Source organism: Epinephelus lanceolatus, chromosome 16, assembly GCF_041903045.1.
Source record: "Epinephelus lanceolatus isolate andai-2023 chromosome 16, ASM4190304v1, whole genome shotgun sequence".
Lineage (NCBI taxonomy): Eukaryota > Metazoa > Chordata > Actinopteri > Perciformes > Serranidae > Epinephelus > Epinephelus lanceolatus.
Window position 1 is genome coordinate 1,125,301 of NC_135749.1, and position 16,446 is coordinate 1,141,746.

General features: G+C 40.8%; 1 protein-coding gene across 2 annotated transcripts; it reads left to right on the forward strand.

Annotated features, from left to right (window-relative positions):
• Positions 1-443: 443 nt before the first annotated feature.
• Positions 444-16,178, forward strand: LOC117263619 (uncharacterized). Of its 2 annotated transcripts, XR_013493601.1 has the most exons (3): positions 444-793; positions 9,745-15,729; positions 15,767-16,178. XR_013493601.1 is itself a non-coding variant. In XM_078175777.1 (2 exons), the coding sequence occupies exons 1-2, from the start codon at positions 601-603 to the stop codon at positions 11,697-11,699; spliced, it is 2,148 nt and encodes a 715-aa protein (XP_078031903.1). In that variant the 5' UTR covers positions 444-600; the 3' UTR covers positions 11,700-16,178. The 2 variants fall into 2 exon arrangements, 1 of the variants encoding a protein (XP_078031903.1); XM_078175777.1 differs by having other exon boundaries at positions 9,745-16,178.
• The last annotated feature ends 268 nt before the right edge of the window (positions 16,179-16,446 follow it).

The following is a 16,446-nucleotide window of genomic DNA, read 5'->3' on the forward strand; positions in this document are numbered from 1 at the left end:
ACACCATTTACCTGATTAAATTAAACCCAACATATTTATTTAATTTTTGATTCTAATTTTAAAAGAACACATTTTAATAGAAAACGTGCGTTTGGGGGAAGGCACGTTACTTTACAAGTTGTTAAAATTAGACCATTTATTAGAGCCACAAACTTGAAAAACAGAAATTTTCCAACTATCTTTGGACACGTCCGCACATGTCCAAAGATAGTTGGAAACTAAAAAAAAGTGATATTTCATCAAAATCACTTTATTCTATGTCTCATTTAAAATTAAAAAAGGGAAAAACTTGGGCCTTTTCGACTTTTAACTTTACACAAAAAAGCCACCCCTCCTCTGATAAGTACAAAACAGTCCCTAACTGTCCCTTTTTCTGGTAGCACATTTCATATTTACATATACAAAAATTTAATTCCCTTACTTCCTGCGTCTTTCTCTGGGCAAACCTGTAATCTGGACTTTTATTTTGAAGGAGAGCAGCTGAGCTGCCCCGGAAGCTCTATTCTTTCCTGTGGCTAACTTGACAGTGTTTGAAGAAGATGGCGTCGAGCAGAAACGTCTGTTAGCAGAGTGTCTTTGTTGTGTTTTTAAAGTGTGAAGATGTGTAAAGTCCAAATGCTGAGAGCGTTGGTGAAGCAGCGACTAACTGCGGCTGCTGAAGAGATATTTGGGCTGTTTGAAAGAACGATAGCAGAGTACGAGGAGCAACTTTGTCGCTCAAAAGAGGAGAACGAGCGACAACGGAAACTACTGGACGCTGTTTACAACCCTCAGCTCAGGTTACACAGAGCAGGTTAGTGTCTTCTTCTGTGGTTATAAACACACAGCAGGTTAATGTCTTCTTCTTCTGTGGTTATAAACACAGAGCAGGTTAGTGTCTTCTTCTGTGGTTATAAACACAGAGCAGGTTAGTGTCTTCTTCTTCTGTGGTTATAAACACAGAGCAGGTTAGTGTCTTCTTCTTCTATGGTTATAAACACAGAGCAGGTTAGTGTCTTCTTCTGTGGTTATAAACACAGAGCAGATTAGTGTCTTCTTCTGTGGTTATAAACACAGAGCAGGTTAGTGTCTTCTTCTTCTGTGGTTATAAACACAGAGCAGGTTAGTGTCTTCTTCTTCTATGGTTATAAACACAGAGCAGGTTAGTGTCTTCTTCTGTGGTTATAAACACAGAGCAGATTAGTGTCTTCTTCTGTGGTTATAAACACAGAGCAGGTTAGTGTCTTCTTCATCTGTGGTTATAAACACAGAGCAGGTTAGTGTCTTCTTCTGTGGTTATAAACACAGAGCAGGTTAGTGTCTTCTTCTGTGGTTATAAACACAGAGCAGGTTAGTGTCTTCTTCTTCTGTGGTTATAAACACAGAGCAGGTTAGTGTCTTCTTCTTCTATGGTTATAAACACAGAGCAGGTTAGTGTCTTCTTCTGTGGTTATAAACACAGAGCAGATTAGTGTCTTCTTCTGTGGTTATAAACACAGAGCAGGTTAGTGTCTTCTTCTTCTGTGGTTTTTAACACAGAGCAGGTTAGTGTCTTCTTCTTCTATGGTTATAAACACAGAGCAGGTTAGTGTCTTCTTCTGTGGTTATAAACACAGAGCAGATTAGTGTCTTCTTCTGTGGTTATAAACACAGAGCAGGTTAGTGTCTTCTTCATCTGTGGTTATAAACACAGAGCAGGTTAGTGTCTTCTTCTGTGGTTATAAACACAGAGCAGGTTAGTGTCTTCTTCTGTGGTTATAAACACAGAGTAGGTTAGTGTCTTCTTCTTCTGTGGTTATAAACACAGAGTAGGTTAGTGTCTTCTTCTTCTGTGGTTATAAACACAGAGCAGGTTAGTGTCTTCTTCTTCTATGGTTATAAACACAGAGTAGGTTAGTGTCTTCTTCTTCTGTGGTTATAAACACAGAGCAGGTTAGTGTCTTCTTCTTCTGTGGTTATAGACAGAGCAGGTTAGTGTCTTCTTCTTCTATGGTTATAAACACAGAGTAGGTTAGTGTCTTCTTCTTCTGTGGTTATAAACACAGAGCAGGTTAATGTCTTCTTCTTCTGTGGTTCTAAACACAGAGCAGGTTAGTGTCTTCTTCTTCTATGGTTATAAATAGAGCAGGTTAGTGTCTTCTTCTGTGGTTATAAACAGAGCAGGTTAGTGTCTTCTTCTGTGGTTATAAACACAGAGCAGGTTAGTGTCTTCTTCTGTGGTTATAAACACAGAGCAGGTTAGTGTCTTCTTCTGTGGTTATAAACACAGAGCAGGTTAGTGTCTTCTTCTGTGGTTATAAACACAGAGCAGGTTAGTGTCTTCTTCTTCTTCTATGGTTATAAACACAGAGCAGGTTAGTGTCTTCTTCTGTGGTTATAAACAGAGCAGGTTAGTATCTTCTTCTTCTGTGGTTATAGACACAGAGCAGGTTAGTGTCTTCTTCTTCTATGGTTATAAACACAGAGTAGGTTAGTGTCTTCTTCTTCTGTGGTTATAAACACAGAGCAGGTTAGTGTGTTCTTCTTCTGTGGTTATAAACACAGAGCAGGTTAGTGTCTTCTTCTTCTGTGGTTATAAACACAGAGCAGGTTAGTGTGTTCTTCTTCTGTGGTTATAAACACAGAGTAGGTTAGTGTCTTCTTCTGTGGTTATAAACACAGAGCAGGTTAGTGTCTTCTTCTTCTATGGTTATAAACACAGAGTAGGTTAGTGTCTTCTTCTGTGGTTATAAACACAGAGCAGGTTAGTGTCTTCTTCTGTGGTTATAAACAGAGCAGGTTAGTATCTTCTTCTTCTGTGGTTATAGACACAGAGCAGGTTAGTGTCTTCTTCTGTGGTTATAAACACAGAGCAGGTTAGTGTCTTCTTCTGTGGTTATAAACACAGAGCAGGTTAGTGTCTTCTTCTTCTGTGGTTATAAACACAGAGCAGGTTAGTGTGTTCTTCTGTGGTTATAAACACAGAGCAGGTTAGTGTCTTCTTCTGTGGTTATAAACACAGAGCAGGTTAGTGTCTTCTTCTTCTATGGTTATAAACACAGAGTAGGTTAGTGTCTTCTTCTTCTGTGGTTATAAACACAGAGTAGGTTAGTGTCTTCTTCTATGGTTATAAACACAGAGTAGGTTAGTGTCTTCTTCTGTGGTTATAAACAGAGCAGGTTAGTGTCTTCTTCTGTGGTTATAAACACACAGCAGGTTAGTGTCTTCTTCTTCTGTGGTTATAAACACAGAGCAGGTTAGTGTCTTCTTCTTCTATGGTTATAAACACAGAGTAGGTTAGTGTCTTCTTCTGTGGTTATAAACAGAGCAGGTTAGTATCTTCTTCTTCTTCTGTGGTTATAGACACAGAGCAGGTTAGTGTCTTCTTCTGTGGTTATAAACACAGAGCAGGTTAGTGTCTTCTTCTGTGGTTATAAACACAGAGCAGGTTAGTGTCTTCTTCTTCTATGGTTATAAACACAGAGTAGGTTAGTGTCTTCTTCTGTGGTTATAAACACAGAGCAGGTTAGTGTCTTCTTCTTCTATGGTTATAAACACAGAGTAGGTTAGTGTCTTCTTCTTCTGTGGTTATAAACACAGAGCAGGTTAGTGTCTTCTTCTTCTTCTGTGGTTATAAACACAGAGCAGGTTAGTGTCTTCTTCTTCTGTGGTTATAAACACAGAGCAGGTTAGTGTCTTCTTCTTCTTCTGTGGTTATAAACAGAGCAGGTTAGTGTCTTCTTCTTCTGTAGTTAAAAACACAGAGCAGGTTAGTGTCTTCATCTGTGGTTATAAACAAAGCAAGTTAGTGTCTTCTTCTGTGGTTAAAAACACAGAGCAGATTAGTGTCTTCTTCTGTGGTTATAAACACAGAGCAGATTAGTGTGTTCTTCTGTGGTTATAAACACAGAGCAGGTTAGTGTGTTCTTCTTCTGTGGTTCTAAACACAGAGCAGGTTAGTGTCTTCTTCTTCTGTGGTTATAAACACAGAGCAGGTTAGTGTCTTCTTCTTCTGTGGTTATAAACACAGAGCAGGTTAGTGTCTTCTTCTGTGGTTATAAACAGAGCAGGTTAGTGTCTTCTTCTGTGGTTATAAACACAGAGCAGGTTAGTGTCTTCTTCTGTGTTTATAAACACAGAGCAGGTTAGTGTCTTTTTCTGTGGTTATAAACACAGAGCAGGTTAGTGTCTTCTTCTGTGGTTGTAAACACAGAGCAGGTTAGTGTCTTCTTCTGTGGTTATAAACACAGAGCAGGTTAGTGTCTTTTTCTGTGGTCATAAACACAGAGCAGGTTAGTGTCTTCTTCTGTGGTTGTAAACACAGAGCAGGTTAGTGTCTTCTTCTTCTGTGGTTATAAACACAGAGCAGGTTAGTGTCTTCTTCTTCTGTGGTTATAAACAGAGCAGGTTAGTGTCTTCTTCATCTGTGGTTATAAACACAGAGCAGGTTAGTGTCTTCTTCTGTGGTTGTAAACACAGAGCAGGTTAGTGTCTTCTTCTTCTGTGGTTATAAACACAGAGCCGGTTAGTGTCTTCTTCTTCTGTGGTTATAAACAGAGCAGGTTAGTGTCTTCTTCATCTGTGGTTATAAACACAGAGCAGGTTAGTGTCTTCTTCTGTGGTTATAAACAGAGCAGGTTAGTGTCTTCTTCATCTGTGGTTATAAACACAGAGCCGGTTAGTGTCTTCTTCTTCTGTGGTTATAAACAGAGCAGGTTAGTGTCTTCTTCATCTGTGGTTATAAACACAGAGCAGGTTAGTGTCTTCTTCTGTGGTTATAAACACAGAGCAGGTTAGTGTCTTCTTCTGTGGTTATAAACACAGAGCAGGTTAGTGTGTTCTTCTGTGGTTATAAACACAGAGCAGGTTAGTGTCTTCTTTTTCTGTTGTTATAAACACAGAGCAGGTTAGTGTCTTCTTCTTCTGTGGTTATAAACACAGCAGGTTAGTGTCTTCTTCTGTGGTTATAAACACAGAGCAGGTTAGTGTCTTCTTCTGTGGTTATAAACACAGAGCCGGTTAGTGTCTTCTTCTTCTGTGGTTATAAACAGAGCAGGTTAGTGTCTTCTTCATCTGTGGTTATAAACACAGAGCAGGTTAGTGTCTTCTTCATCTGTGGTTATAAACACAGAGCAGGTTAGTGTCTTCTTCTGTGGTTATAAACACAGAGCAGGTTAGTGTCTTCTTCTGTGGTTATAAACACAGAGCAGGTTAGTGTCTTCTTCTGTGGTTATAAACACAGAGCAGGTTAGTGTCTTCTTCTTCTGTGGTTATAAACACACAGCAGGTTAGTGTCTTCTTCTGTGGTTATAAACACAGAGCAGGTTAGTGTCTTCTTCTTCTGTGGTTATAAACACACAGCAGGTTAGTGTCTTCTTCTTCTGTGGTTATAAACACAGAGCAGGTTAGTGTCTTCTTCTTCTGTGGTTATAAACACAGAGCAGGTTAGTGTCTTCTTCTTCTGTGGTTATAAACACACAGCAGGTTAGTGTCTTCTTCTGTGGTTATAAACACAGAGCAGGTTAGTGTGTTCTTCTGTGGTTATAAACACAGAGCAGGTTAGTGTCTTCTTCTTCTGTGGTTATAAACACAGAGCAGGTTAGTGTGTTCTTCTTCTGTGGTTATAAACACACAGCAGGTTAGTGTCTTCTTCTGTGGTTATAAACACAGAGCAGGTTAGTGTCTTCTTCTTCTGTGGTTATAAACACAGAGCAGGTTAGTGTCTTCTTCTTCTGTGGTTATAAACACAGAGCAGGTTAATGTCTTCTTCTGTGGTTATAAACACAGAGCAGGTTAGTGTCTTCTTCTTCTGTGGTTCTAAACACAGAGCAGGTTAGTGTCTTCTTCTTCTGTGGTTATAAACACAGAGCAGGTTAATGTCTTCTTCTGTGGTTATAAACACAGAGCAGGTTAGTGTCTTCTTCTTCTGTGGTTCTAAACACAGAGCAGGTTAGTGTCTTCTTCTTCTGTGGTTATAAACACAGAGCAGGTTAATGTCTTCTTCTGTGGTTATAAACACAGAGCAGGTTAGTGTCTTCTTCTTCTGTGGTTATAAACACAGCAGGTTAGTGTCTTCTTCTTCTGTGGTTATAAACACAGAGCAGGTTAGTGTCTTCTTCTGTGGTTCTAAACACAGAGCAGGTTAGTGTCTTCTTCTGTGGTTCTAAACACAGAGCAGGTTAGTGTCTTCTTCTTCTGTGGTTATAAACACAGAGCAGGTTAGTGTCTTCTTCTGTGGTTATAAACACAGAGCAGGTTAGTGTCTTCTTCTATGGTTATAAACACACAGCAGGTTAGTGTGTTCTTCTTCTGTGGTTATAAACACAGAGCAGGTTAGTGTCTTCTTCTTCTGTGGTTATAAACACAGAGCAGGTTAGTGTCTTCTTCTGTGGTTATAAACACAGAGCGGGTCTGTTACCGACACTGCCTCTTCTTCTTCTTCTCTGTTCAGCCACAATTAAACATAGCAAAACATTTAAGTCAAACGGCAGAGCGGTGAACATGCTGTTGTGTTATGCTGGCGCAACATCTTCATGGTGGCTGTACTCAGTTCACTTTAAAGACGCTTTATTTGCATATTTTTTTATGGATGCAATTTATATATTTTATTCTAGTAGACACTGCAGCTGCCTGTAAAGGTGGTAGATATAGGATTCATACTTCCTGGTCAGTAGGTGTCGCACTCACACTCACTCCACTCTTCAATTCTACAGGTTGCCAGGTTCGTAAACGACAGACTCTGGAGACAGCGATGTCAAGTGAAGAGTCTTTTGTGCTATAGTAATTAAAAAATAATAATAATAATGAATCATGAATCCTCTCTTGTGCGCCCTGTAACACACTTTAACAGTCTCCGGGTCCTTTGTGGTGGTTGACACACGGATTCCCTGATTCAACAACGTCCTGTATACACACAAAAACACCAAAGTGTTCTTGATATTAACACGGCAAATATCTTCCTCTGTTATAATTTCCCACCACAATAATACTAATAATAATACTAATAATAATAATAATAACATGATACTTCTGCTGTACTAGATATTAGATATATTCAGTACATACATTTTTACGACACTATTTGACAACTCTACAACCGGAACAATCGCAGTCCCAAAAACGCTGTTTCTAGAGAACTTGCTAAAATATCTGAAAGTAACCATCATCCTTACTTTTTCTTAACATAGTTCATCTAGGTGCAGTGTCATTACTAGTTCATCTTTACTAGATATTAGATATATTCAGTAGATATATCTTTTTACGACTCTGCTGCGTTAGTTAGCACACGTTAGCTTACCTGTCCAGAAGGAAAGCGCCAACCTCTGCATGGCTTTTTAGTCCTTTTTCTGCCTTCAGCTGACACCAACGATCAAAAGCTAGAATTTGCGACAGATAGCGCTGGGACAACACCATACCTCTGCAGCTATCACAATCTGGCAACCCTGTTTTTGGACATTTGATGTTTTTTGGACATTGTAATTATATTTTTTTGGTCATTTTATCAACATTTTCAGACTGTTTTAACATTTCATCAGAAAATTTAATATTATTTTTCCGACATTTTATTAACATTTTTTTGGAGATTGTATTAATATTTTTCAGACTTTTTATTAACATTTTCTGGACATCTTTCTAACATTTTATAGGACAATTTAGTATTATTTTATCAACTTTTTTTTTACTTAAAAATTGGACATTTTTTCAGACAGTTTTCTAACATCTTGTTGGACAATTTAATATTATTTCTCAGACATTTCATCAACATCTTTCAGACATTTAAATGACGTTTTTTTGGACAACGGAAACCATTAGATATAGTCTATATCGTCATGAATGCAGAAGGAGAGATTCAGTGAAAAACCCCTTAATGATTAGATGAGCAAACAGGTCAATGAGCACGCTGATAATCTGTTAAAGTTGTTTTTAATGTTGATAACTTAAACACAAATTATCAGCATGTTAACAGATGTGGTCACTCTTCATTCGAGGCTGCTGTCAGCCCTAGAGTGGTCTCCTCTGGTCTGAATCAGGGACTCATGTTGTTCCAAAGTTGTATAATTGCCTAGAGTTGGTTGGTGTTCTCACGGCAGCATTTACAAGAGGACCAGATCAAATGCCTTGTGTGAGAAAGCTGCTCTTGATTGGTCAGAATTTCCATGTGGGAAAAATCCAGGAAGTAAAGCAAACGTTGAAGAAGAGTACACTTGCAAGATAAATGTGACACTTTCTGTCACAATGGAGGGACAACTACGCAGGTTGATTTTAGCGCTGCTCATCGTGGACTATATTGCTGTCATTGTTCATTTTAGTCAAAGCATACAGTTTGAAAACGAGGCGCGGCTCCAACTAGAAAACAATGTTTTGATGCATTGGATGTGCTGAATGTGCACATTAATGATCCTCTAAAAAATTATCAAAATGTCCGAAAAAATGTTGATAACATCTATGAAAAACATTATTAAAAAAGTAAGACAAAATGTTAATGAAATGTCTTTAAAAAAAATAAAAATTAAAAAGTAAAAAAAAATATTGGTAAAATGTTTGAAAAATAATATGAATTTGTTTGATAAAATTCTGAAATAATGTTGACAAACTGTGCCAAAATCATAAAAAAAAGATGTCCCCAAAAATGTATATAAAATGTCCAAAAAAATTGAAACGTCCAAAAACATGTTGATAAAATATCTAAAAGTAGAAATAATATTATAACAATGCCCAAAGAAACGGTAATAAAATGTCCGAAAAATATTTAAAACTTAAAAAAAAATGTTGATAAAAATGCTGAAAAATAATAATACAATGTGTAGGATAACAAATAAAAGATTTTAAGGAGATGTAGTTTACCTTGACATGTTTCGATTGTCACTGCAGTCTTCTTCAGAAGTGTCATCTGACGTGCGTCATGACGTGTCTTTATTAGCTGGTAGTATCCCGGAGGTGTGACCAGCCTGGCAAATCGGATTGCCAGGCTGGTCACACCCCCCGCCGCCCGGGGTTCTTTGTTCTTTGAGTCCCAGGTGTGTGACAGCATGAAAGCCCCCTCTGCCCTCCGGTTCCCAACCCAAGTCCCTATGGACTGAGCCACTGCCGAATATTCATAGTGTCTGAAATGTTTTAAAAAGTCCAAAAAAGTTTAAAATGTCTGAAAAACATTATGTAAGTGTCTGAAAAAATGTTAATGAAATGTCAGAATTTCAGCCCAAAAATATGTTGATAAAATGTTTAAAAAATATGCCTGTGGATATTCTCATTTATCCAGGTCATAGTTATCTCAAGGCAATTGAATCAAATGCAACAGGACTTGGTTCTGTCTTCCAAGACGTTTCACCTCTTATCCAAGAGGCTTCATCAGTTCGTGCTTGTCTGACTAGTCTGGTTTAAATATATATATATTGTTGATATAATATCCAAAAAAAATGTCAGAAAAAATGTTGATTAAAATGTCAGAAAAATATTAATACAATGTCTGAAAAATGATTGATTGATGATGAAATTTCAGTCCAAAAATATGTTGATAAAAGGTCTAAAAAAACATATACAATTGTCTGATAAAATGTCAAATGACATTTTATGTGTCCAATAAAATGTTAAAACGTGTAGAATGTAGTAGATAATATTAAATTGTGAGATAAATTGTTTTTAAAAATTTTGAAAAACTGTTCATGAAATGTCCAAAACATTTTTTTTAAGTCCAAAAAATGTTGATAAAATATCAAAAAATTAAATAAAAAAAATAAGTTCATGAAATCATAGTTCAATTTGTTTCCTGTTTCCTGTTTGGTGCAGAGGTCCAGCAGCAGCTGTTGGTGGTTAAAGAAGAGGTTCCCCCTGAGCAGCAGGAGTGGAGCTCCAGTGTGGACCAGGAGGACCCAGAGCCCCCACACATTAAAGAGGAAGAGGAGGAACTCTGGAGCAGTCAGGAGGGAGAGCAGCTTCAAGGGCTGGAGGAGGCTGATATCACCAAGTTCACATTCACTCCTGTCCCTGTGAAGAGTGAAGATGATGAAGAGAAACCTCAGTCTGAGGGACACCACTGTGGAGGACCAGGACCAGGACCAGGACTAGACGAGGACTCAGATCCATATTTAGAACCAGATATTGAGGATGAGAAGCCTGATGATTCTTTAGTCGCCGAGATTGAAGTCAGTGTTGATGATTGGAAAGAGACAAGAGAACCTCAGTCTGGTCTGGACACTCTGGAAAACAATGACGTCCCTGTTGGTGATTCGAAATGTGATGCGGATGAGAAACCCTTCAGCTGCTCTGAGTGCGGGAAAAGATACGGCTTCAAGTGGCACCTGAACCGACACATGGGCTCTCACACAGGAGAGAAACCGTTCAGCTGCTCAGTTTGTGGTAAATCCTTCAGCGACAGTGGGAGACTGAAGATACATATCAACACTCACGTGGTTAAAAAACCATTCAACTGCTCTGTCTGTGGGAAAAATTTTTTGCGCAAGCCTTATCTGAAGAGACACATGACGACTCACACAGGAGAGAAACCATTTAACTGCTCCATGTGTGATAAAGGATTTTTGTGTCGGCCGCATTTGCAGAGACACATGACGATCCACACAGGGGAGAAACCGTTCAGCTGCTCCATGTGTGATAAAGCTTTCAGTGAGAGCGGAACACTGAAGGTCCACATGAAAAGTCATGCTGAAACAAAACCGTTCAGCTGCTCCGTGTGCGGGAAAGCTTTTAGCGATGGCGGGACGCTGAAGGTGCACATGAGGATTCACACGGGAAAGAAACCATACAACTGCTCAGTGTGTAGTAAGAAATTTTTGTGTAAGGCATATCTGAAGACACACATGAAAATCCACTCAGGAGAGAAACCATTCAGTTGCTCAGTGTGTAACAAAAGATTCTTGTGTAAGTCGCACCTGAACAGACACATGACTGTTCACACAGGGGAGAAACCTTTTACTTGCTCTGTGTGTCACAAAGCGTACAGCGAAAACGGGAAACTGAAGTTACACATGAAAACCCACACGGGAGAGAAACCGTTCAGCTGCTCAGTGTGTGAAAGAAGATTTTTATGTAAGACGTATCTGATTCGGCACATGGCGACTCACACAGGAGAGAAGCCGTTTAGCTGTTCTGTGTGCAGCAGAGCTTTCAGCGACAACGCGAAGCTGAAGTTCCACATTAAGACCCATACAGGGGAGGAGCCTTTCAGCTGCTCGATGTGCGATAAAAAATTTCTGTGCAAGGCGTATTTGATACGACACATGACCACTCACACCGGAGAGAAACCGTTCAGCTGCTCTTTCTGTGGCAAAGGTTTCAGTGAAAGAGGAAATCTGAAGAGTCATGTGAGGATTCACACGGGAGAGAAACCATTCAGCTGCTCCGTGTGCCAAAAAGCATTTGCACAGAGTGCGAGTTTGTCCACGCACATGAGAACCCACACAGCAGAGAGACCATTCAGCTGCAGAGTCTGCGACCAGAGATTCACTTCATATAAACTTCTCAGGACCCATCAGTGCGTTGGGCATCAAGCATCAGTTGAGATCAGAGAGGCGGAGTCTGCGGCCAGCAGCTCAACATTACACATAAAACAAGAAGCTGATGGAGAGGACTGGGGAGGCCCAGAACCAGCCAGGAACACAGAGCTACATTTAAAACCAGTTCCTGATGTTGAGACCGGAGACTGTTCTGAAGTTGAGACTGACGACAGTGGTGATTGGAGGGAGACCAGAGAACCTCAGTCAGGTTTAGAGTCTCTGACAAACTAAGCCCCCGTCAGTGATTCAAGAGAAACTATTGATGCAGCTGGCAGAGGACTTTGAAGGACCATAGTCAGCCAGGAACTCACATTTAGGATTAAGAATTAATGACGCAGACCGGCCTCATGCTCAGAGTGAGATCAGGTTTTCACTGCAGTGTCATTCGACTCTCCTTTACTGGTGAAAAACGAAGTTCTGATAATTCAGTGATAAACACGTTTATTTTTCGGCACGATGGTGTAGTGGGTAGTATAGTAGCCTCACAGCAAGAGGGTTCCTAGTTCGAGCTCTTCTGTGTAGACTTTGCTGTTCTCCCTGTGTCAGCGTGGGTTTCCTCCAGGTGCTCCAGCTTCCTTCTACAGTCCAAAGACATGCAGGTTAATTGGTGATTCTAAATTGTCCGTAGGTGTGAATGTGAGTGTGAATGGTTGTCCCTGCTTCGTGCTCAATGTCAGCTGAGGTAGGTACAGCCATCCCGCAAACCCAAACAGGATAAGTGGTTATGGACAATGAATGAATGAATCCTTCACAATAAACTTAATGAGATGGTAAAATAAAGCCGATATCTAGGTGAGAAACTTTTTTTTAGTCCTCTTTAAAACTTTAAATATGCCTTTTGGTCTCCTGCAGACAGATGTCAGTAGAGTCTTGCAACACACACAACTTGTTTTAGAAGGGGGGTCATTGGGTGTTACTGCGGTCAGCGAGATGTTACCACTACCCGCTGAGGGGGGGCAGCCAGACTTTTGGACCTACTCCAGAGAAGGTCCAAAAGAACATCTTGGTGTGGCACAGTGTGTCTTATCTGACAATGGAAACAGAAATCTGTTTTTGTGTTGCGATACGCCTTGCATTTCTGCACGATAAGCGCCTGGCATTTTTGCCCGAGTGCTCTGAACTCCTTGAGTTGAAAAAACTTAAGCTCAGAGCAGAAAAGTGCCCCATGTCATCTCTTTTTTCGTAATCTTTTCCTCCATTGTCCAGTGGGATGATGTGAGAGGCGGGGCTTCTGTGGTGGTCACAACAACAAGTGTACAGTTGGTAAACAATGGAGGAGAAACTGGTGGTAGTGGTTGCTGGATACCCAGAGCTATACGACTTTACAAAACACAGTTAGCACCATCTGAATAGAAAACAGCAGATAAGTGCAGTACTGTAAACGTCCATGATGGAGGAGAAGCTCCTGGACCAACTGGTGGTACTCCCCATGATCCAGCCTCTTTTTTAGGGTCTCATGTACCCACACAGATCTCTGTTTATCTGCTGACAGCCTCTCACCCTCAACCAGAGCTACACACAGCACCCTCTGCCTCAACATGGCAGCAACTACACACTTATTACTGGAGAATAAATACAATAAAATTAATGGTAGACTGATTAAACAGGAAGGTTAGCTTAAGGAGGTGATGGGGTGGTTGCCTGGCAACAATAAAATGGTGCAGCAGGTGTTTTGTAAGGCAACTTGATCCTATGTCAATATAGACAGTGTTGTCTAGATCTATATATTGGATAAAAACATATTGATGTGTCGTACCTAGTTTTTTTTTTTTTCAGCCATAATGAGAACCTACATTGAGGAGAAACCATTACTGCAGCTGATGTAGGACTTTGAAGGACCAGAACCAGCCAGGAAGTCACATTTATGATTAAGAATTAATGATGTAGACCTGCCTCATGCTCGGAGTGGGATAAGGTTTTAAAGATGGCAACGTTGTCAGGAGGTGTGGTCGAAATATCTGTAACGTAATGTCTAGGGCTCAGGAGCATGAACTCAATATCTTCCTGAGCCCCGAACTTTTGTTTGGTTACAGTTTCTAATTTCTCCTAGCAATCTGGGATTCAGTGTCCTCAAACGTGACGACAATGAAGTTTTAAATAGTTCTAAATAGATGTAAATCTGGGAACTTTTCAGAAAGGCCCCGTCCTTTAAAGCCACAGTGTGTAGGAATTTCTCCCATCTAACGTTGAAATAATATATATTGCATTCAAATGGATAGCGCGTTGTCCCCTCAAATTATCCAAGATGGATGACAAACGTCAAGATTTCTGCTGGAACAGTTGTTACAGTTGAGGGTCATTACTCCACCTGCTTGGGGACTGTCCAGCTGTTAAAACACCAGTCGGAAGTTTGATAGTTTCCCTTATGTCAGAGTTCTTTGTTGTTCCTGCTGGACCTGAAACCAGAACGGAGCGTTGGAGTCACTGTTGACTGCCTGTGGACATTGGAAGGAGCATAAAACATCCTGCTTCTGTAGGGATTCATGGCTGGAGGAAGACCTGGACTTGGAATGGGCAGCCTGCCTCTTAAAAAAGACTTTGATAAGATCCTGGAAGACCACTGGGACACTGTCTCTGGACTGTTCAAATAGAGGCTTGGTCCCATCGAGGAGTCTTGTATATAAGGATGTATGATTGTGTTGTGAGTTCTGTGGATCATCCAACCAAGAGACTGACTGTGATTGACCCAAATGCTTCAAAGCTTAGATTGTTGTCATGGTAATTGATGTCCACATCAATATTCAAATCCATCCATTCATTTTCAACCGCTTAACCGGGGCCGGGTCTCGGGGGCAGCAGGCTGAGCAAAGCATCCCAGACGTCCCTCTCACCAGCAACACTTTCCAGCTCCTCCTGAGGCATTCCCAGGCCAGATGATCCCTTTAGTGTGTTCTGGGTCTACCACGGGGTACCCCTGATGTTAGATTAGAGCAAGGCAGAGTCACAAAACTATAAGTTGAAATGTCCTTGTCCAACAATAACTGATATCATTGCAGATCAAGTACCCCACCTTTCGGCAATGGCACTCCTTGACAACAGTGGACCCCACAGCAGGGTACTGCACCATGCAACACAAAACCTGCTGGGGAATGACCTGAGGAATGTGACAGAGAGCTCAAGGTCTGTCCTCCAAATTCTGCAGATCTTGATCTGATAGAGTATTCATGGGACATACCAGTACCCAAGAGGTACCCCCGATCCACAGAGGAGCCTCTTAGGATCAGACTTGTCTCTGACCTGTTGAGTCATGGATACAGGTCCTCTGGGGGGTGTCTGGTGGTGTCTGACAGCGGATCCTTTGGGTCCTGTTGGTTGTGTGGTGGGGTACCAACAAGTCCCACGGATGCTCAGTCAGATTGGGATCTGGGGTATTTGGCCAAAGGCTTGAGCTATTTCTCATGTTCCTCGGATCATTCCTAAATGGCACTTTCCATGGCAGTGGCCCTCCCCCAGCAGGACAGTGCATCTCACCACACACCTGAGCATTCGAATACTTCACCAGTACGATGGTCCAGCACAGTATCCGCATCACTGCATCGTGGTGAAGAGGGAATTGAGCCAGAAGACGAAGCTTTCCATTTACTGGTCCATCTCCGTCCCAACCCTCACCTATGGTCATGAGCTCTGGGTAGTGACTGAAAGAATGAGATCACAGATACAAGTGTCTGAAATGAGTTAGAGGTAGGGGGAGGAGTCAGACATCTGGAGGGAGCTCGGAGTAGAGCCGCTGCTCCTTCATGTTAAGGTGGTTCAATATCTGATCAGGGTCCTCCTGGTCCAGCTGGTAGGGGGCCCCGGGGCAGACCCAGAACACACTGGAGGGATTATATATCTCATCTGGTCTGGGAACACCTCGGGGTCCTCCAGGAGGAGCTGGAAAGCGTTGCTGGGGAGAGGAATGTCTGGGCTGCTTTATTTGGCCTGCTGCCCCTGAGACCCGGCTTCAGATAAACCGAATGGCAATACATTTTCTGTCAGTTTATTAATTGTGCAATAGCTCCAGCTGTACTTGTACATTTTCATGTTTTTGTGTGCAAAAGTCTGAATTTCTAAAGTAACTATTAATTAAAGCTGTTAGATAAATGTAGTGGAGTAGAAGTAGAAAATAGCATGAGAGGAAAAGTACGTACAGTACCTGAATACATGTATTTAGTTACACTTCCCCACTGGGTGCAGTTTATATTATCCTTATGAGTATTTGGAGGGTCCTCAGGGTTTTGGAGGGTCCTCAGGGTTTTGGAGGGTTCTCAGGGCTCTGGGGGTCCTCAGGGTTTTAGAGGGTTCTCAGGGCTCTGGAGGGCTTTGATGGCAGTTTTTTAGTTCAAAGTAATTAATACCACAATTGAATAAAAATTGGCTGAATAAATCAGTATAAAGAATTAACCTTCCCCTCCCCCCTTAAAGGCGCAACATGGTTTAGTCTGCCCCTGCACCAACGAAGACTGACTGTCTTTATCCAAAAAAACGGAAACTGGGGCTCCAAAACGACATGGATCAAGAAAGGGTGGGCGGGGGGGCCCACAGAGAGTGTTTACACACAGGGCACAGAATTTGTTGCTGTGCCCCTGTATATAGTCGTCGATGTGTGAAAACCATATCAATACAGTCTACACTTATTTTTGTTTATTGACTTTGAGAAACTTTGTGTAAAATAATTTTTGTTTCTTAAAATGTGTGTAACCAAAATAAAAATTATTCAATCAAAACTCGTTTTTTGATTCAGAATCTGTTTTTTGTTTATTGCTAAGTAGGGGTGGGTGTATGGCTGAAAAGTATATCACGCTATAGCTGGTTCATATTGATCAATAACAATAATTATCGATAATTTTTTACCTATTTAAAATAAGGACCAGGAGAAAATAAATACATTTTAACACATTAATTTTAAGCTCAGTAGCTTTCTTCTGATTTCAGTCACAGTCATCAGTCAAGGCACATGGAGGAAAATGTAATGTCAACACAACCATTAGAAAACACT

Coding starts and splice junctions, on each gene's coding strand:
- LOC117263619 (XM_078175777.1), top strand. CDS start 601: ATGTGTAAAGTCCAAATGCTGAGAGCGTTGGTGAAGCAGCGACTAACT. Junction 794..9,744: donor GCTCAGGTTACACAGAGCAG/GTTAGTGTCTTC, acceptor TGTTTGGTGCAG/AGGTCCAGCAGCAGCTGTTG.